Source organism: Pseudonaja textilis, chromosome 6, assembly GCF_049901715.1.
Source record: "Pseudonaja textilis isolate UNSWEBS1 chromosome 6, rPseTex1.2, whole genome shotgun sequence".
In the NCBI taxonomy this organism is placed as follows: domain Eukaryota; kingdom Metazoa; phylum Chordata; class Lepidosauria; order Squamata; family Elapidae; genus Pseudonaja; species Pseudonaja textilis.
The window spans coordinates 55,409,446-55,430,479 of record NC_141995.1 but is presented as its reverse complement, the minus strand read 5'-3'; the positions used below and the strand labels follow the sequence as shown (position 1 = coordinate 55,430,479).

Sequence of the window (21,034 nt, the reverse complement as noted above, 5' to 3'; positions counted from 1 at the left end):
GCATATAATGGAAGAAACCAATGAACATCCTTTTTGGTGTCCGCCTCAAAGCTGCGTTCAGTTACGAAAGAGAGATTAACTTCAACACAGGCCACAAGCAACTATAAAATTAACCTCCCTTGAATCCTTGGCTTCAGATTTGCTTGAAATGCACCCTTTTGCTATTATATTTAGTGGTTGGGGTGGGTGGCTCACTTAGAGAGCCCAGTGACAGGGCTATTACATGGCAGTCTGGGAATTACAATTACTCCATGCCAATCTTTTAAAAAAATTAACAGTAAATTTGCTTTCCCAGGCAGGCAACAGTATTTTCAAAATGTTTATGTCTCTTTAAATGTGTTCCCAATTTGAATCTTCCTCGCCCCCTCAGCTCTAGTAATGCTGGCAATTTACAAATCAATGGGATTCTGCCTAACCAGAAATACTAATTTACAGATATCAGACTATTCAAAACAACATGAATTAAGCCCCCCTTTTTGTCCTGGCCTTAGGTTGAAACTCCAGAATATAAAATGTTTTGTTTTTAGTTTGGAGCACTTTAAACGCATCTGCCAAACTTGGAACCTCTTGCAGATATCCGGGTCTCTCTCTTTTATCCTTTTAAAGTTTAGAAAAACAATGTAAAAGAAAGTAAATAAGTGCAGCTGCAATTACAAAAGAACACAAATGTGGCATTTAAATATAATGCCATAAGAGGTACTCCAATTGACATTACTTTTTAAATTGCTACTTGATGTAGAATTCACCACTGGGAAAGGGGAAGCAATTAGTTTATAAGCTTTATTCAATCCGGTCATTCAAGGTGGGTTTTTACAGTGAACCTCACATCCTTAGGCTTCCCTTTTATAAATGGGGAGTAATCCCAGTGCGATTCATTTTTGCGCTTTTCAAATGTTGCAAACTTTTTGTTGGTTTTCTAATCCTGGGATTTTTTTCTTTAGTCACCTTTCCGCACCTTGCAGGTTCTGCCCCATCATGGACTAGCCTCATGGACACAACCAAACAGTGGGATTATTATTCCCGAAGGGATAAAGACAGAGAGCGTGAAAGAGACCGCGACCGAGAACGGGATCGGGATCGTGACCGAGAGCGGGAGCGGACCCGAGAAAGGGAGCGGGAGCGGGAGCACAGTCCAACTGCAAGTGTGTTCAATAGGTGGGTATCGGGACCAAATCCAAGGCTTTGCATGGAGAGTTCAGGGCCTGCTTAAAAAAACAACACCACTCTTATTTCAAACGTCACATGCAGCTGTATATTCTTAGGGGACAAGGACTGGCCTTTGTTTTTCTTTTCTCTCTGAAAGCCTAGCCAGCTAGCTTAAATTCAAACCAGAAGTGTAAAAATAAACATTACATACAAGACCCAAAACTAAGATGGTGAATTTTATTAGCTCACAGAATGAGTGGAATTACCTTTTCCAACTGCTCATATACCGAGATCTATTTTTTTTCTCATTTATAAAGAGATTTGTGCTATTTTAAATAATTCTCTTCTTTTTCAGCTTCAAAATGCTACATGCATTCAGCGTTGAGTTTAAAATATATGTCCGTGTTTGTTCTTATAGAGGCTTAGTACTAATGTTCTCTATTTTGTATGTTTTGTGTTATAAATTACAGGGTCAGTGTCTTAGGCATTAAGATCAGTTTAACATCTGTTCCTTAGGCACCTTGATTGAAAGCACAAAATGATCTGGTCATTCAGGGGTGCTGAAATGAATCTTAATGACTTCCAGGCCTAGGGAAGATGCTGTGCTGCTTGCAGACTTAACCAAAAAGGAGGGAAGAGAACATTTTTCTTCTTTCTTTCTTTTTAATGTGACTAAATTATCTGACATCGATAGCAAAACTACTGTCACATGACAGTGTGAAAAGCCAGAGAGCCCTTAGCCTAATAAAATCATCATTTGTGGAATAATAAGAGAAAGTGGGAAGCTTGGGAGTCATACATCATTCACATAGAATATCCTGGAACAAGTAATGAGTCTTTTAACAATTTTTCAGTACCTTGTGAAATTGTGTCTAAGATTAAACAGAACAATATGTTGTCCTTCCACGAGTGACATGCACTGTAAGCAGCTATTGGCATTATGCTCTGGTAAAAGGTCAGGTTCACCTGGGGAGACTTTGAGGACTCAGGGTGTGATTCTCTTGGTAGGACTACTAAAGTGGTCATCAGCCATTGCTGATGTCAACTGCCACCTTATGCTTCTGCGCTTCACTACCTTGCAGAAATGGGGAAAGTGGATGGGGGGAGGGAAATGAAAGTAATGGCTATATCTCCTTGAGATGCTGCTTCAAGGTTACCTAGCTGGGAAAAAAAATACCTTTCTCAACAAAGGGAGCCAAGGATCGTTTCTATTTAGAGGCTTAAATTTGAGGCAGGTCTCACAGCTGTATTGCGGTCTACTTTCCCCCAGCTATCCGGAATAATCTGCAACTTGGGATTTTCTCTTGTCTATCTACCAGTCCACCTGTTTCTCCTTAACTTTTGAACCCGGACAAGCCCAAAGCCCACTTTGTGGCGTCTGCCTTAGCTTTAACTTTGGGAGAGTGCCATGTCTTGAAAGATCCAAGAAGCTTTTCTTTGTGTTGCGGCCTGTCGGCAGACAGCCCCTCCAAATCAGATGAGGAGGCGGCTTGAGCGTCAGTCAGCATCAAGGCAGTCTGGGAGCTCTGAGGGGGAAGAGGGAATGGAGCTGGCAGAGAGGCAGGCAGAGCCTGGGCCGTCTATCAGATGGAGAGTTGACAGCCCCCAGGTCTGGAGTGGCTGATAAGGAAAAGGAGGAACTGCTGAGTGCAGTGCCTGAGGCACAGAAAGCAGAGGAGAGGAGAGCAATGGAAATCTATGGGCTGATCCTTGGGACAGAAGAGCCACTGCTGCTAGCGCCGCCCCACCCTGGCTCTGGGGATAAAAGTCAGGGGGCAGAGAGGAATAGGTGTGGCAGACAACTATTCATCTCCCTGCGAGACAGGGAGAGAGAGGAGAGGGAGAGGGAGACTTTGCTGAGGTTGCTGGCGCTCCTAATAAAGGGAACATTTATTTAACTACCGAGGGTTTGTCGCACTTGGGAGCTTGGTCAGAACACTTTTATTCTGCCTTCTGAAGGCCAAAACATCCAAACGTTTTGTGAATTTCAGTAAAAGGTAGTGCCAGCTGATACCTCATGTTGTTCCCTTACATTACACGTTCCTGCCCGAAATCAGCCTTTCAGAATTATCCTTCGTGGAACATAGAAAGCAGGCAGAAGTTTCCCAGCCAATAATCTCTCTGTGCTTTAGGTGTGTATGGGGAGAAGCCAGGAGTTGCTCCCTTTAGTTTGACGTGCACTGGAGGAATGTTCTTTTCTTCTTAGTGATGAGGAGCAGAGATACAGGTACAGAGAATACGCAGAGAGAGGCTACGAACGACATAGGACAAGTCGAGAGAAAGAAGAGCGGCACCGAGAAAGGAGGCACCGCGAGAAAGAAGAGACGAGACACAAATCGTCACGGAGGTCAGTTCCTTGCTAAGCTCTCAAATGGTGGTTTTATGGGTGGTGCTTAAAATAAAAATGTTGGCTATCCGGCAGTACCTCCCTCCCTCTCCTCCTTTTTATTTCCTAGTGAAAATGAAGCCCAAAGTTAGTAAATTGGGTTTTTTTTCCCCCCCTAATCAAAGAGATCTGAACGTAGGTCCGTGGTGGCGAACCTATGGCACACGTGCCAGAGGTAGCACGCAGAGCCTTCTCTCTGGGCATGTGAGCCGTTGCCCCAGCTCAGCTCCGCCACACATGTGCATGCGTGCCTCCCACCGGCCAACTGATCGTTGGGTCTCTGCCACAGCTGCGCGGGGAGCAGGGGGCATACGTTCAGGGGGAGCCACACGTATTGCATTTTGGGGATGCGTGCATGCTTTGGGCACTTAGTGCCAAAAAGGTTAGCCATCACTGCCGTAGGTGATAAAATCAGAATCCTTTTTGTAGTTTGAACATGGGAACTTCGTAATGAAAGGTTCCGTTCATTTGTCTCGGTGGGCTGCTTAGAGCAGGCAAGATCTTAGATGAGGGAATAGAAGGGGAACTTACCCAATTTGCAGATGATACTAAGCTGGCAGGAATAGCCAACACCCAAGAAGATAGGCTCAAGATCCAGATGGATCCTGACAGACTAGAACACTGGGCCGTATCTAACAAAATGAAATTCAGTGTAGAGAAAAGTAAAGTTCTACACTTGGGCAAGAAAAACCAAAAGGACACGTACAGACTGGGTGAAACCAGACCTCTGAATAGCGGTAACTGTGAGAGGGATCTTGGAGTCTTAGTGGACAACCAGCTAAATATGAGCCAACAGTATGCAGCAGCAGCCAAAAAAGCTAATGCAATCCTAAGTTGCATTATCAGAGGGATACAATCAAGATCAAGGGAGGTACTAATACCACTCTATAAAGCCTCAGTAAGACCACACCTAGACTACTGCATCCAGTTCTGGTCACCACACTAAAAAAGATGTTGAGACTCTGGAAAAAGTACAGAGAAGAGCAACCAGGAAGATTAGGGGACTGGAGACTAAAACATAGGAATAATGGTTGCAGGATCTGGGCTTGGCTAGTCTAGTGAAGAGAAGGATCAGGGGAGACATCATAGCAGTCTTCCAATATTTGAGGGGCTGCCACAGAGAGGAGGTGGGCTCAAGCTATTTTCTAAAGCACCTGAAGACCAGACAAGGAAAAATGGTTGGAAACTGAACAAGGAGAGATTTAACCTGGAAATAAGGAGAAATTTTCTGACAGAACGATCAATCACTTGAGACTTTCAAGAAGAGATTGAACTGCCATCTGTCAGAAATGGTGTAGAGTCTCCCACTTGGGGTGGGTGGGGGGGTGGACTAGATGACCTATAAGGTCCCTTCCAACTCTGATTATCTGTTATCTGATCCCTGGGCAGTGGTGGGACCCACTGTCCCTGGGGGAGAGGGAGTGTTTGGCTGCTCTTTGCAGCAGCGTCCATTTGTGGTTCATTTCAAAATCAGGCCCCAATCCCTTTACCTTGTCTCTGAGGAGAGACTGACCAAGAGAGCAGCTGTCTTCTTCGTGCCCTTCGCTTATTTGCCAAGTGAAAGATTTCCACTTGCTTTCCTCCCTTTGCTAATACAGGTAGTTCTCGACCTACCACCACAATTGAGCCCCAACCTTTCTGTTGCTAAGCGAGACATTTGTTGAAAATCCTCACTGGATTAATCAACATGTTTTGTGGCCCTGTTGTGTATGTGAAAGTGAGTCTAGGGAATCCTCCAGTTACGACCACAACCGAGCCCAAAATGTATGTTGCTAACTGCAACATTTGTTACGTGAGTTTTACAACCTTTCTTGCCACGTTTGTTAAGTGAATCACTGCAACTGTTAAAGTTAGCAACCCGGTTGTTAAGTGAATCTGCCCTTCCCCATTGACTTTGCTTGAATGTCCCAAAAGGGGATCCCATGACCCTGGGACACTGCAACCGTCATAAGTATGAGTCAATTGCCAAACATCCAAATTTTGATCACATAACTATCAGGATGCTGCAACGGTCATAAGTCTGAAAAATGGTCATAAGTCACTTTTTTCACTGTTGTTGCAACTTTGAATGGTCGCTAAATAGACTTGTGAATTGAGGACTATAGCAGTGGTGGCTAACCTTTTTGGACTCCTGTGCCAAAAATTGTGCGCGCGCTTGCACTCGCGTGCCAGCACCCAGAAGGCAATGCACGCCCCCCCATGCCCTCTACACATGCGTGCGCAATCCCACCCATCCCCTGCCACCCCCCTACCTGCACTGTGCCTCACAGCTGATTTTTGGCTGGTTTGAGGCCTTTTTAGGCCTCCCAAAGACTTGAGGAAGGCTACTGCAGGCTTTGCAGGCCGAAAACTAGGCCCGTTTTGTCACTTCCGGTATTTTCTGAAAAACAGGAAATGGCGAAACAGGCCTAGTTTTTGGCCTGCAAAGCCTGCAGTAGCCTTCCTCAAGCCTTTAGGAGGCTGAAAAAGGCCTCAAACCGGCCAAAAATCAGCTGTGAGGCGTGCACATGCCCAGTGAGCTAAGTTTGCCTGCAGCTCGTGTGCCGGCACAAATGGCTCTGCGTGCCACCTGTGCATAAGTTTGCCATCACAGATCTGTAATTTATAACCAAAAATGAAAAATAAAAATCCTAAGGATTTCTCAGGAATATGACTGGATGACATGATTTTAGGCCTACTATCTTTATGAACGGAAATCCTGTGAAAGCTGCAACTTCTTTGCAGAAAAATTCTGGCCTCTTCATTGTGGGGACATGTATTTTACTTTTAAGGATAGTCATTGATACAAGTATAGTCAAAATAAACAACGGCAGATGAAAATCTCAAGAGAAGCTGAATATCAAGAGTTTTTCTTCAGACCCCTTTTCTGGTTTTGATTTAATGGTGAGGGAGGCTCATTCGATGACATCATTGCGTAGGCCAAATAATTGGTTTTATAACACGAAGAAGAGCTTGAGAAGCAGGCTGGTGGCACTCAGCCTGAGGCTCCATTAAATCTTTCTGTCCTTTTCTCCTCTCCCCTCTTTTCTCTCCCTAGCAACAGCCGGCGTCGCCACGATAGTGAAGAAGGAGAGAGCCACAGGAGGCATAAACATAAAAAGTCAAAAAAGAGCAAAGAAGGAAAAGAAATGGGTGGCGGTGAACCAGTCTCTGAGCAAGAAAACACTGAAGCTGCCCCTGCAGAATAGGCATGCGATATTGTTGCCTACTTGCTTATATTAATGCCAGAAATAGATTGCTCTAAATCTAATTATTTTTCTGGGTCTTAAGATGTTGCTCTTAATCTTGTTCTGTTAGTAGAAAAGCATACGTTTAATTTGGGTTTTTGAAAATAAAAGAGTGAATTTTTTCATGTTAAAAACAAGACTGTTTTGTCTTCTTTATGCCATTGGAACAGTGAAGACGTCACCAAAGAGTTGTGTTTGGTTACTGAAATTCCTTGCATTTAATCCAAGATTCATCGAAATGGAAAATGCAGAATTAATACAGAGGCTTCTCACATTCAAATAAATATTTCACACGTGGCCGTTCTTCCGGGCACTCAATAGATTGTTTTCTGAAGGATGAACCAGTGTTTCATTTAGTCCTTTAGAGAAGTAAATCTGTATATTTTGAAATAAAAAAGTTAGCATATCTTGGCTAGAAATCCATAATGTGTCAATAGTACCCAGGTGTAATATCTCCTGTATTTGAGCATATGGGCCTTTTTGTTGGTGGTTCAGCCTAGATTTCTATAAAGCAGTTTCTGGTTTTATTCTTTACTTACACTGCTCCTCCTTACCATCACTATTATTAGGATGCTGGTTTAGAAGAGCCCAACCCAGAATGGAAGGATAAAAACCGAGTAAAACAGAACAAAATGGTTTGATTTCATGAATCAGAAAGTTTCATGCAAAATTGAGTATTTTTGTCCTTTTTAAAATTAAATTAATCTGGCTTTACAAATTACAATTAATTAAATAGTAGAAATAAAACACAATTATAATATATTAGAAAAAAAATTATCTTAAAAAAAGACTGCTTTTACTGAGCACAAAAAGGAAAATTAATAGATTCATCAGCCAGCCTTCTAACATCTTTCATAGATGCTGTCAGGATAATCATTAGAAAAGCATTTTATTATTTCGATGTTTCTGAAATCACTTTCAAATTAGGTAAAGTTGTTTCCTTCTTTATCTAAAGAGCAGGTGAAACATAGATATATACCTATCTATGTTGTGTGCTTTGATTTACACCAGTAGCTTTCCATAGTTTTAAGAGGACATGAGTTTTTTTTACCCCCCACAAACATGTACTATGGAGCATTTTAAGACTCTTCTACTTATATAATGCACATTTACACTTTGATACAAAAAAAAAGTACATAGGAATCCGTTTGTTTCCAGTTGAAACACATCTTTATAAAAAGGTGCCGGGCCAGGATACAATAGTGAGAGTAAGTTTCCCCTTCAGTTCTTTCAGCATCCTTGCCAAAGAGGCATGCGCCATTCCTGAGATATTCCTGCCGTTCACTGCAAGGAGGATGTCACCGCACCTGGAATGGGAGGAACAAATAAAACTTAAGTTAGGCTCATCCGCAATTCCAAGACAGTTTTCCTTTATTTTGCAAATGTCTATGGAGCTTCTCAGCGATGGTTGATTTTTGGGCTTCCTGGTTTTTCTTTGAGAGCTGAAGAACGCTTGGATGAGAAGCAAGACGTATTCTTTTTTGTTTTTCATTTTTTTTAACAAACCAATACAAACACAAAACAACAAAACCTCTCAATTGTACAGTGTGTCAGTTGGTACATATTTCTTGTGCACATTATCAATAGTCTTTCCCTCTTAAATGTAAATTTATATTCATATTCAACTTTCCATGTCATATTACCATTAAATTCACATTATACTTTCAAGCCCACTTCAATTTTTACAATTTCAAGTTCATATTATAATTTCTATAATAATTGTATCATTACTATTGTATTATATTTACTGTTGTATTATATTTATATTAATATATTTCATTTTCCCATCTAACCAGCAAAATGTCTTCAAAGAAAAAATGGAAAGTCTAGTTGACTCTTGCAAAAAGCACCTTTGGGGTGATTATTTTGCAAATCTGTGGTGTTTGGGATTGCCAAAGTTCTCATGTTTATTAAGGAGCTTTCCTAAGAGTATTTAATCAAACCAGATCACCTCAGATTCACGTCACAAAACCCAACTTAAGAATCACTTCAGATGTTTTTTTATTGCATGGTATAAAATTGAACCTATTTTGATGCATAATCTTATTCTTTGGAGAGTGTGGTCAGTCACTTTCATATAATTGGAAGCACTTGTGGCCATATGATATTTTGCTCTTTGAGGATGATATTAAGATTGCTTGGCCTACTTCACCCAAGTGAGGTCAATTGTGAAGATATGCCTGGACTATGTGCAAAATTAGGTCACACGTTTATTTCATTTATAAACTGCTACACCTTAAGATTCTTGGCAGTTCACAACAATTATAGAACAACCTGTCCGACAGCAAGGTAAAGTTTGTATCAAAATTGCATAATGCACTTCGGACCATATCACAGTTCTCATAGCTTAACTTGGCTTTTGGATGACCTTTCTTGCCACAGTCGTTAAGTGAATCATTGGAGCTGTTAAATTAGTAATACAGTTGTAAAGTGAATCTTGACTTTTTGTGATGACTCGGAGTGTAACATAAACGTAACAAAATCCAAAATGTAAATAGATGTCCTTTAATGCCTCCAACTTGGCCCCACTGTTCAATAATTCTCAGTTGGAGATAAAACTTACTCAAAAATAGTCTTCCAAAGAAAGCAATACAGTCCGAACTTAATGAGCAGATAGAGGTGAAATAAAAAAAAAAAAACTACAATGAAGAAATTTGCACAATGGAACAAGAGAAGTAATTACCAACTTCAAGGAGATAACAAAACACAGTCTGTTGGAAGGACGGCAATCAAGATACCTTCAGTCCAAAATAACACACGCTTTGCTTCCGGCAACGCTGTGTTTTAACCATCTCTCTTATATACTATTCTCCCCAGCTGCAACCAATGAGGGGGATCATGGCCGCTTCCTCTCTCATAAGCCAAGTTGTTTCCTTCTCCGTTCCTCCCTGCGTGTCCTAGGATGGCCTCTGCCCTTCCCCAGCCTCATCCAAAACCTCCGGAGCTACACCTCCACTCCCTGTCTGCTGTTTCTCCTCTCCCTCAGAATCAGACTCTACCAAGGGCGTGACACTTTGGTTGTCAAAAGTTTGCAGAAGGTGATCACATAATCCCAGTTCACTGCAACCATCATAAATATGAGTCAGTTGCCAGGTGGCTGAGTTTTGATCATGTGAGCATGGGGAGTCTGCAATGGTCGTAACTGAAAAAAATGTCGTAAGTCACTTTTTTCAATGCCATTATAACTTTGAACAGTCACTAAATGGACTGTTGTAAATCAAGGACTTTGCTCCCAGATGGCTGTATTCTCACTCTGTGCCTCATTGCCAATTGTATCAGTTGCCCGGTTTAGCACAATTATGTTTCCCAGGAAACAAAGGTTCAGGTAAACAGGATGAATTATAGTAAATTGTTATTTAAGAAATGCAATTGCTCTGTATAAAATATTAACTCCTTTTATACTAAAATCAATGTTCAATTTTCTTGTACCTATATCTGTAGCCTAGATAAAAGAAACAGCAGTGATTCTCTTTAGAGTAGAAGATGCAGTTTCCATCCATTCCTTGTTTGGAACAGAACACTAAACATTTGCAAAGATAAGTGGTATTAAGAAGAAAATAGGATCCTTATTCAGATTCATTTTAGATTGTGTGAGAACAATTACTTTTATAATCAAAGAAGAAAGCAGTTGGCATAGGTAGCTTTACATCAGATCACAAATTTTGCAATGAATCAAACAAGTTCATAGACTAGTCCCATGATGGCGAACCTATGGCACGCATGCCAGAAGTGCCATGCAGAGCCCTCTTCACTGGCACGCGAGCTGTTGCCCCGGAACAGGTCCACTGCGCATGCGTGCCCGCCACCCACCCACCAGCTGATTGTCGGGTAGCTGCTGTGCATGTGTGGGGTGCGTGGGCCGTGGGAGACATACGTGCATGCATAGTAAGCGCAAGGCGTGCAGACGGGGTCACGTGCAGGGGTGGGATTCAAATTTTTTAACAACTGGTTCTGTGGGCATGGCTTAGGTAGTGGGCGTGGCTTGGTGGTCATGTGACTGGGTAGACATGGCTTGGTGGTCATGTTATTGGCTGGGCGTGGCCAACTTAACAGCACTCACATTGAGGCACGCATCTCCTTGCCTGGCCTCTCATGACTGTGGGGATGCTGCAACAGTCATAAGTGTGAAAAACGGTCATAAGTCACTTTTTTCAGTGCCATTGTAACTTTAAATGGTCACTCCATTTAAAGTACCAGCAAAGGAGGGGAAAAAAACTCCAGAGACGTTCCTGAGACTGGAAGTTTAGTCCTGCCAAGAATGTAATAAGGGTTAATGGAGAGGCAGCTTCTGTAAGCAACACCAGAATGTTTCCTTCCTGCCTTCCTTACAGGATTAGGCCAGTAATTTCTTCTAACAACCGGTTCTCCGAACTGCTTAGAATGTTTACAACCGGTTCTAGCGAATAGGTGAGAACCGGTAGAATTCCACCCCAGTCACGCACATGCACAGAAATGCACGGTGCACGTGGGGGGTTGTACACGCATGCCCAGGGGGCGTGGGACTCCCCATGTGCATTATGGGTGTTGGCACGCGTGTGTGCACCCGCACTTTTGACACACAAGGATGGAAAGGTTAGCCATCACTAGTTCCTTCTTAGAAATGGTTCGGATATGAAGGGAAGGATCCTTGGAAAACAATAGGGCCTAGATCCAGTCCTTATAATCCACAAGTAAAAATGGGGAACATTTTGTTAACAATCCTGGAAAAAAGGATTTTCAACATAGACAGTATGGAGCAAGATGCTTCATGGGTCTCATTCGATCAAAGACAACCTCAGTTGTAAGACAATTTGCCTTTAAGCAGTATGTTTTTATTACCTGATTCTTCCATCATTATATGCTGGAGTCCCTTCCACAATGGATTTGATAAAAAACGGCTTGTTTCCACTGTTTTCTTCATAGCCTCCCACTATACTGAAGCCAAGGCTTCCTGCTGTATTTCTTCGCAACACAATTTCTTTGCAGCTGTACAAAGACCTACAAGAAAGCATTCCATTTAAGTCATATTTCTTACCTTAAAGTTATAAATGTTCATTACTTGCATTCTTCTTATTTTACTCCTTAGCCATAGCAGACTTCAAATTATCCACCTGGATGCCATTCAGATTACGATAAAGTTTAGTAGAGCTGTTTATAGCTTCACGGGTAATCCTCGATTTAATGACAGTTAACGGATCCTGGAATTTCTGTTGTATGTTATGATGGTTGTAAGATGCAGCATCCAAGTGACTGACCCATTTCCAGGGGATGGGATTCTACCGGTTCACACCGGTTCTATAGAACCGGTTGTTATGATTCTGTGCAGTTTGGAGAACTGGCAAATGGTGCCCCTTGCTGACGCCACCCCTCTCTACCTGCCCATCCCCTCCCCACCAGTCAGACCTTATCGTGCATGTGCGACATCGCTAACTGCGTCCTCCCCCACCCAGTCACTCCTTTCCCCCTCCCGACGATCAGCTCTTCTGATGATCAGCTGTGTGGGACCCCCCTCACTGTCTTATTGCTTCACCCAGGCGGCTTCCTTGAGGCCCAGGATGCCAAAATAATGGAGGGGAGGATGCGGCAAAAAAAGAAGAAGCCACGCCCACCCAGTCACATGGCCATGCCCATCTAGCCACACCCACGGAACCAGTTGTTAAAAAAATTGAATCCCACCCCTGCCCATTTTTTGTGGCAGTCATTAAGTGAACCCAATCCCTGCAATAGGCTCTTTTTGCCAGAAACTGGAAGTAAACACCAGTTTCCAGCAAAAATTAAAAAAAAGTTGCAGTCACAGGACTGCAGGATGCTGCAAACAGCCATAAATATGGGCCGTTTGCTGAATGTTCAAAATGTAACCACCTCAGCGCAAGGGGATCCAGCTCTCAGAGCTTCGTATCCAGGTCATAAATATCTTTGGGGCAAGGGGGGAAATGTTTGTAATTTCAAAGGGTCACTAAGCAACCAAATACAAACCAAAGATTACCTGTAATTCAGGATTCTGTGTACGCAAAAGCTTGCAGTGTTGCATTATCAACCTAGCTGATCAACCGTCCTGGTTGCAATTTCTATTTTTATCTTTTTAAAGCAACAAGACTCAGAGCTTTGTCTTTAAATTGAAATAATTTAAAAATGAAAACACTGTTGTTGTTGTTTTAGACAACAGATTTTTGCTCTGTTCTTCTGCAGGATTTTTGTACTGTAGATTAGGCCCTTGAGAAGAACAAATATGCACCTGCTGGCAGAATATAAGTGTATAATGTTTGTATAATAGCTAGCTGGCTTCTAATGTGAAAAGCAGGTGCCTGTTGGCTCTTGTTTTGCATGGCTCTCATTTTATTCGTTTACCATCTTTGTGGGGTTTTCAGCATTCTGAATTCCACTTTTCATACAGTCATGTATGCACCAGATTTACCAGAGTCGTGATCCAATGTTGTCAGGATTTCACTATTATTGATAGCTATTATTGGAAGTAGGAGGTCACAAGGTTGTGTCTCATCACGAGAGATGTCCTGACTTCCAGCACTTTATTGTATTTTCTAAACAATCATTATAATTTATTAAAAATTGGAGAGAGAGAGAGACAATCCTAACCATTTTACAAAGATACTAAATGGGTCTTTGGAGTGTTGGGACTTTTGAGTATGGGGCAGTGGTGGGATTCAAATAATTTAACCACCAGTTCTCTGTCCTGATGACCGGCTGGGTGGGTGTGGCCATGGTGGGCGTGGCCAGGGGTGTGACAGGCAGCACTCGGCCTCCTGCACCCCCCCGGGAGCAAAAACGGGCCATGGGGAGCTGCGCCACCCCCCATGCCCCTTTTTGGGCCTAGTAGGGCTCCCTGCAGCCCCCGGAGAGCAAAAACAGGCCGTGCGGAGCCACGTCGCACTCCCCACGCCCCGTTTTGGGCCAAGTAGGCATCCCTGCTCTTACCTGGGAGCCAAAACGGGGCACGTTGGGACTCCTGGAAGGGGCAGTGTGGGGCGGGGAGGGGCCAGCCAGAAATTTAACAACCGGTTTCACCGAAGTGGTATGAACCGGTTGAATCCCACCACTGGTATGGGGGCTTCATCTTAAAGAGTGAGGAGAAGAAACAACTGCATTTATTAGCCTGGTATGTCACCAGATTATTCCAGACTCCTGGCTTACAACAGGAAGACAGAAAAAAATAAAAAATAAAACTCGACAATAAAATGTAAACAACACAAAGCCATTAAATGCACCCACCCTTCATTTCTAAATGTCCTCTGAATAATTCATTTTTAACCAACTTTGAAAAGGTAACAAAGCAGACAAATGTTGCCTGCAGCCCTCTCCCATGTCACAAAAAAGGAAGCATTTGTGTGTGTGTGTGTGTGTGAGAGAGAGAGAGAGAGAGAGAGGGAGGGGAGTATGTAACTGCTATATTCTCTAGAAATTAAGTGAAGAGAAAAATCGATAGGATTGTGACTCACTTCCATTTTGACCCCAGAGTAATGAAAAGTGCACAAAACACCACGGCCCTGTCTCTCTGAAAACTTAAGACATCCCAGGCAAGTTGGAATGAATCACAGCAGTGACACACCCAAAGCTCCTGTCCATATGTTTTGGAGATGGCAAAAGGTCTAGCTCTTTTAATGACTGGAACTTGCTTGGGCAATGCTTCTAGGCCTCCAAGGCTTCAAAGCGGAAGGCTGAACCATCCAGTTGAGATGGAATGTCTCGTTTGGTCTTTAGTGAGTCATTGTTTAGATGTTTTTGTGGGGTGTTGCATAAGTGAAGCACTCCATGTTCTCCGTCTAGCACGGATAAAATAAAGGCTGCCACAGAACATTCTTGACCATGCCGGAGATAGTATTTTGCTTCACGGAGTCCTGGGCGGTAGAAATAGGTTGAGCAGAGAAAAGAATCAGAAGGTTGCAAAAAAGGGGATTATATGATCCTGGGACACCGCAACCATTATAAATATGAGTAACTTGCTAAGTGGCTGGATTTTAATCATGTGACCATGGGGATGCTGCTATGGTTGTAACTGTGGGGGAAATGGTCATAAATCACTTTTTTCAGTGCTGCTGTAACTTTGAACAGTCATTAAACAAACTATTGTAAGTGGAGAACTACCTGTATTGCAAATCTTTCTCTTTTTTTTTTATTGATTTGCAAAGTGCCCTTGTGTTTGAAGGTGCTTATTAACCCATGTTAAATAATTCACAAAAGATTTCCAGCCTGAAATACGCAGTTAATAAGATCCTTATTTCTCCCAAGACAGTTTCAATAACAAAAGAAGAAGAAAAAAAGAAAATATCCTTAAGGCCTATTTAACCTCTCTTCAGCTTTGGCTGGATGGTCAGTTGCCCTTCCGAGACCAGAATGGGAACTCTGCTCCTAAGAGGTTACATTCTTAGACAAAGGGGAAATGAGTTAATGTGTATTAATGTGATGCATATTCTGGCGAAAAGACCTGCTTAAAGGGCTTCCAGATGTGGCGTGCAAAACTCAGAAAAGCAAGAACAGAAAAAATAAGGCCGTTAGCACAACTCACAGGGCAAGATTGAAGAATGCGACAATCTGTTTTGTCAAGCAAGTAAATCCAAATACTGAATTCTGAGTGCCTAGTCAAATAAGCAAGGACTAATAAGAAATACACCTCTGTTCCTGTCAATGATAATCAGCTTTTGCCTCTTTCCTCTTTAATCTGAATTTTGGAAGACCAACACACTAGCGCAGCATACTAATTCCCCTTGGTTTTCATATACTCTGTGGTTCCTTTCTCTGAGTGGTGCTGCAGCTGGAGATATGATTACAATGAATTTCCTGTTTCCAAACCTGCTGACTTGGTGGGTAATTTTCCTTCAGTAAAAGAGGGCATAGAGAGAGGGGAAGGATGGACAAACCAGTACATGTATAGTTTGGCATGGGAAGAAGGAGCCCCAGTAAAAATTGTGGCTGGTGTTAATAAAGCAAAATCTTTCTTTGAGGATACGGGAATTAAAGCACCCACCAACACACACCCCTTTCCAAAATTCTGTGCAAAATAATAAGTTGCCCTCTTTTGAACAATTCCCTCCGTGATACTCCAGATAAGACAGGAATAATGAAAGCGATTTCGCCATGCTTTTGCTAAACATCATGCCACTGTTAAAACTATCCAGAAAGCAATAAGGTCATGTTATTTCTTTATTATAAAATGAAGATAATGTTGAGCATTACCACATTTCCTGTCTGTATGCTAAGGACCTTTGTGTTTACAATTTTAAGCCAGCATTTAAACTATTTAATCTGATCCTGGCTAAGCTTGGGTGTCCCCCATTGGTGGGAATTCAATTTTTTTTTTTTACTACCAGTTCTGAGGGTGTGGCTTGGTAGGTGTGGCATGGCTTGATGGGCACGGCAGGGGAAGGATACTGCAAAATCTCCATTCTCTCCCCACCCCACTAACCTGCTTTCCAGCTCCATTTTCCTGTGCAGGAGAACTTAAGAATTCACTTTTATTTACAGTACTCACTTCTCCTTAAATTGAGGCTTCTTTCTTTCCTCAGTTCTACCCAGTCCCATTTTAATTCTCAGTGCTGGTGTAAACCTCTCACTTATAAGCCAGTAGTTTAATTAGGGAAAATGAATAAGGTAAATTCTATCCATAGTTCAGGCTGATACTTGATGGGCTTCATAAAGTAGCATGGAATGTCGAAGGAATCCCTGTGGATTTTAATCCATTAATCCTAGCCGACTATATGTAGAACTGTAAAACTCTTAACAATTCTTAAATATAAATGCGAGGGAATCCTGATATCAGTCTAGGGGCATTATTATGTCACTGGAGGCCTACTTCAAGGTATCTTCATCATTTAATCACAATATATATATATTGCAACAACTTCACAACCATATTTTCAAATGTTCTCTATCAACTGGTTAGCTATTAAGCTAGCACCCACCCCTCTCCTAGAAAATTGAAATATCCTGGGAAATATTAAAAAGGCAGAATATTTCCCCTAAAAAAGAGTAGAAACTCAGAAGCAGAAACTCACCAGAGGGGCAGAAACTCACTCCCCTCCTCATCTTTGCTAATGGGCCATTAAGTCCTAGGCCAGAGAATTCTACATAACAAAGGCCTCTACCCATCTCACCACCTCGGTTGGGAAGATTGTATCAACCAACACTCAGGTGAAGCCATGTGGTGCAGACAAAGCCCACAAAGTTAGTTAAGACCCCTGCCCCTGGGAGTCTGACAGCCAATGGGATACATTTCTTGCACAGGAACAGGAAACACTAAGGTGGGGCCCAACAGAGGGTATATAAGGGTCTCTTCACCTTGTAGCATGTGATCATCCTTTTCACTTTGGAGCTCCAAGCCATGTGGTCCTATCCACCATTAAACCATCTTTCCAAACAGCCTCCATGTTTCCAGTGACTTTTCCCCCACTTGGAAACTGAATCCAGAAGGATAATTCTTCCAACAGAACTTTACATAATATATGCCACAGAATCATAGGATGGCTTTGAAGCAATGGGGAGTAAAACGTCATTGCAAAATACAAGGAAAGCTTACTAGATTTCATTTTGAAGAGACAGACCTTTGCTGAATCAGATCAAGATCTAGTTTAATGAAAAGAAAGACATCGTAGCAGTGTTCCAGTATCTTAGAGGCTGCCACAAAGAAGAGGGAGTCAAAGTTATTCTCCAAAGCATCTGAAGGCAGGACAATAGTAGAATAGAGTAGAGTAGAATAGAATAACAGAGTTGGAAGGGACCTTGGAGGTCTTCTAGTCCAACCCCCTGCTTAGCAGGAAACCTTATACCATTTCAAATAAATGGTTATCTAATCTCTTTTTAAAAACTTCAGTGGATGAAATCCCAAAGGTGCTTTTTCCAGAGGCAACTAAACTTTCTGGTTTCTCTTTGAAGGCATTTTGCTTCTCATCCAGGAAGCTTCTTCAGCTGAAGAAGTTCAGGGAAAAAGCACCTTTTGGACAATTACGATTTACATGTCTGAGAATCTCCATAGACAATGGTTGGAAACCACTTCCCAGGAGAGAAGTGACCTAGGAGAAATTCCCTGACAATTAGAATAATTAATCAATGGAACAACTTGTCTCCAGAAGTTGTGGATGATCCAACAAAGTTTGAAAGAAGAGATTGGACAACTATTTGTCTGAAATGGTATAGGGCCGTGATGGCGAACTTATGGCATGCATGCCACATGTGGCACGCAGAGCCATTTGTGCCGGAACGTGAGCTGCAGGCAAACTTACCTCACTGCGCATGCGCGCACCTCACAGCTGATTTTTCGGCTGGTTTGAGGCTTTTTTCAGCCTCCCAGAGGCTTGAAAAAAGCCTTTGCAAGGCTTTTCAGGACGAATAATAGGCCTGTTTTGTCACTTACTGTAATACCGGAAAAAATCAGCTGTGAGGCGCAGTGCAGGTAAGGGGGTGGCATGGGGGGGAGGACTGTGCGTGCAGGCGCAGGGGCCTGGGGGACGCACTTTGCCTTCTGGGTACTAGCACATGAGCGCATGTGCGCGCATGCACGTGTAATTTTTGGCACAGGAGCCCCAAAAGGTTAGCCACCTTCCAACTTTGTTATTCTGTTATTAAGAGTTGATCTACGTTGGAGGTTTTTTTGCCCTTTGTACAAGCCCCAAAACAACACAAGTGCTACTCAATCCTTCTACTTCAACCCCTGGAACAGGGATTAAAATATATACGTACAATGTGAGAAACAATTTACAGGTATCATACTGCTATAGGTAAAGACATTGACAACTTTATTCTCCATGAGCTTCCTTGTACTCCTTTAAAACAAATTAGGTTCCCTGAGGTGAATTAGAGATTCATCTAGGTAGGAGACACCAACCAGACCTTGTAACTTCTCATAAAGAACAGTTTTTCTTTAAAAAAAAATCTGCCTATTTGCCAATTCTGATGCTTTTAGAGGAATACTTGAAATATATCTGAGGAAATTCAATGTTCCCCCCCCCCAAATGGCTTAAAAATAACCCTTGCACGCATGTAACTGAAACAAAAACCACAAACGCTTGCTTTCCAGTATAATCTTATACATTTAGATAGATATGAACCAGACTGAATAAAACAAAAGATTTGTGGGGCAAATCTGTGAAGAGACTCTTGTGTAATTGATTTGCCTTATTTTATGGGCTGCTGAAGTTCAGCTTGAGGGTAAATTTAATCGTGTGTCATCCTGGCAGTACCTCATTTAAAAAAAAAAAAAATCAGGTTGATACAAATGTTGTAATGAAGTATAAATTATATCCCAAGAAGACATGGAAATGCATTTTGTGAGTGAGTAACAAGCTATGTACTTCGTGATTTCGTTTTATTTGGAGTTTTTTTTTCCTTTTCCTTTTTTTCATACAAAAATATAACACAGCTGCTTCTAGCCTATTAGAACAATTTTTAAGGCTGGCTGAGAGTGAACGGTAAAGCGGTTTTGGAAATTTCACCACTGCTGTGCCCAGAGTTTTTGAACATCTGGGCAAAGACAAACAGTTTAATACAACCTAGAACTAACATATGGTGTCTGTGAAATCCGCAAGCTGTATGGATGTTGTGCAAAGACACAGGGTGGCCCAATCCTAAAGATGGTTATCCATGCCAGACTGTACAGGGAGTTCCTGACTTACAACAGTTCATTTAGTGACCGTTTCAAGTTACAAAGGCACTGAAAAAAGTGATTTATGACTGTTTTCCACACCAACATCGTGGAAAATGTGGTCAAAATCCACATGTTTAGCAACTGGTTATGAAATTTTAATTCAATGTATGCCGATTAGCGTACATTGAAAGTGCCAATAAAGTTAGGGTCTTCTATTGACATTGTGGCAAGCGCGAAATTGACATATGCGTAGCCATTTTATTTAGCCTTATTATACATTCCTTTTCTTTCTTTCTCTTTGCTGGTTATGGGGAGTTTGAGGCTTGCCACATTCCTAAGGTGGGAGGAGTAGAGATACAGAGAGTTGTTTAGGCTAGGTGGTTCTTCTTTCCCGTGCGAACAAAAACTGACCCTGCTGAGACCCAGAGGTGGAGATTGATGAGACCAGGCAACATGGATTCACTTCCATTGGGGAATGTGACTTTGGGGAGTTGTTTCTAATTTCCAATATTATGTGGTGTAATTCCGGGTTGTGTCAGATCCAGAATTACAACAGACTTTGCCAATTTGATGCTTTCCTAGATAAAAGAAATAGTTTTGGAACATGGACTTTGTTCTTTTCTTTTTAAATGGATTTCAGTCACTTGGAAACCTGACATTCTGACTTTCTGGCAAGCAAAGCCAATGGGGAAGCCAGGTTCGCTTAACAACCGTGTTAGTAACTTAACAACTGCAGTGATTCACTTAACAAATGTGGCAAGACTCAAAGGTGCTTTTTTTTTTTCCAAGAAGCAACTGGAGTTTCTGGTTTTTCTTTGAAGACGTTTTGCTTCTCATCCAAGAAGCTTCTTGTCATGCCCCTGTTAGAATCTGACTCCGAGGGAGAGGAGGAACAGCTGATAGGGAGTGGGAGTGTGGCTCTGGAGGGTGTGGAGGAAGGGACAGGCCAGATGGCCTTTCAGAGGAAGACCCAGGCCCATCCCCTCTTCATCCTAGGGCACACAGGGAGGAGCGGATAAGGGAGCAACGTGAATGGTGTGGTCTATGGGAGAGGAAAGGGCCTTGATCCCTTTGATGGGCTGCAGCTGTGAGGACTGTTTAAAAGGACAAACAGCGCATGGGCCAGTGCTGAAAGCAAAGCATGAAATAATTGTAGTCTTTCAGTTCTTATCTGAGTTCTGGTGTCCTTCCCGGTGTGTGTATTTCAATATCTGTAGACGTCTTCAAGCCCTTATCCTGCCTTGTCTCCTTAATTGCTTCAGTGTGGTTTCTGTTGTTTTTTCTATTTATATGTATTTTGAGTTTGAACGGAAGTTCTTCCTTTTTCGCAACTGTTTGTGGGGGAGTTTTTTCTCCAGGCAATGATAATTGGACCTTTGAAGCCAAATTGAAGGAATTAAAGGGACTTCACCTGTTTTTGTGACTTCGTTGCTTTTGTATCCCACCCTGGGTCATCACACTTCTCCAGCTCTGACTGGATGGTGGGGAATGGAATATACCCTCTGCAGACAGCTGGTCATTTGCATTCTGTGTCTACATTTTGGACAGAGAGGACCGCTGTTTTGAAAGAGGGGTCAAAGAGGCCATCTATGTCAAAGTTACAACTCTTTCTCAACAGAGGGGGAGGGATACGACATAGTCTATGTCCAGTCTACAACACAGTCCTTTCAACAGATCCAAGAAGGCTCCACACCCATTTGTACT

General features: G+C 42.3%; 2 protein-coding genes across 11 annotated transcripts in view; one reads left to right on the top strand and one right to left on the bottom strand.

Moving 5' to 3' along the window:
- The window catches only part of FIP1L1 (factor interacting with PAPOLA and CPSF1), a 41,229-nt gene extending 34,336 nt beyond the window's left edge, over positions 1 to 6,893 (top strand). Inside the window, 3 exon segments of the mRNA XM_087936625.1 lie at positions 942 to 1,155; positions 3,353 to 3,493; positions 6,570 to 6,893. Of these exon segments, the coding sequence (XP_087792751.1) occupies positions 942 to 1,155; positions 3,353 to 3,493; positions 6,570 to 6,720 (506 nt within the window). The 3' untranslated portion in view covers positions 6,721 to 6,893.
- Positions 6,894 to 7,436: 543 nt separating this feature from the next.
- LNX1 (ligand of numb-protein X 1) overlaps positions 7,437 to 21,034 on the bottom strand; it is a 154,062-nt gene continuing 140,464 nt past the window's right edge. For all 10 annotated transcript variants that reach the window (XM_026699880.2, XM_087936616.1, XM_087936618.1 and 7 more), the window contains 2 exons: positions 11,578 to 11,736; positions 7,437 to 8,066 (listed from right to left, as the gene is read on the bottom strand). In XM_026699880.2, coding sequence (XP_026555665.2) covers positions 7,931 to 8,066; positions 11,578 to 11,736 — 295 coding nt within the window. In that variant the 3' untranslated portion in view covers positions 7,437 to 7,930. The remainder of the gene's footprint in view (positions 8,067 to 11,577; positions 11,737 to 21,034) is intronic.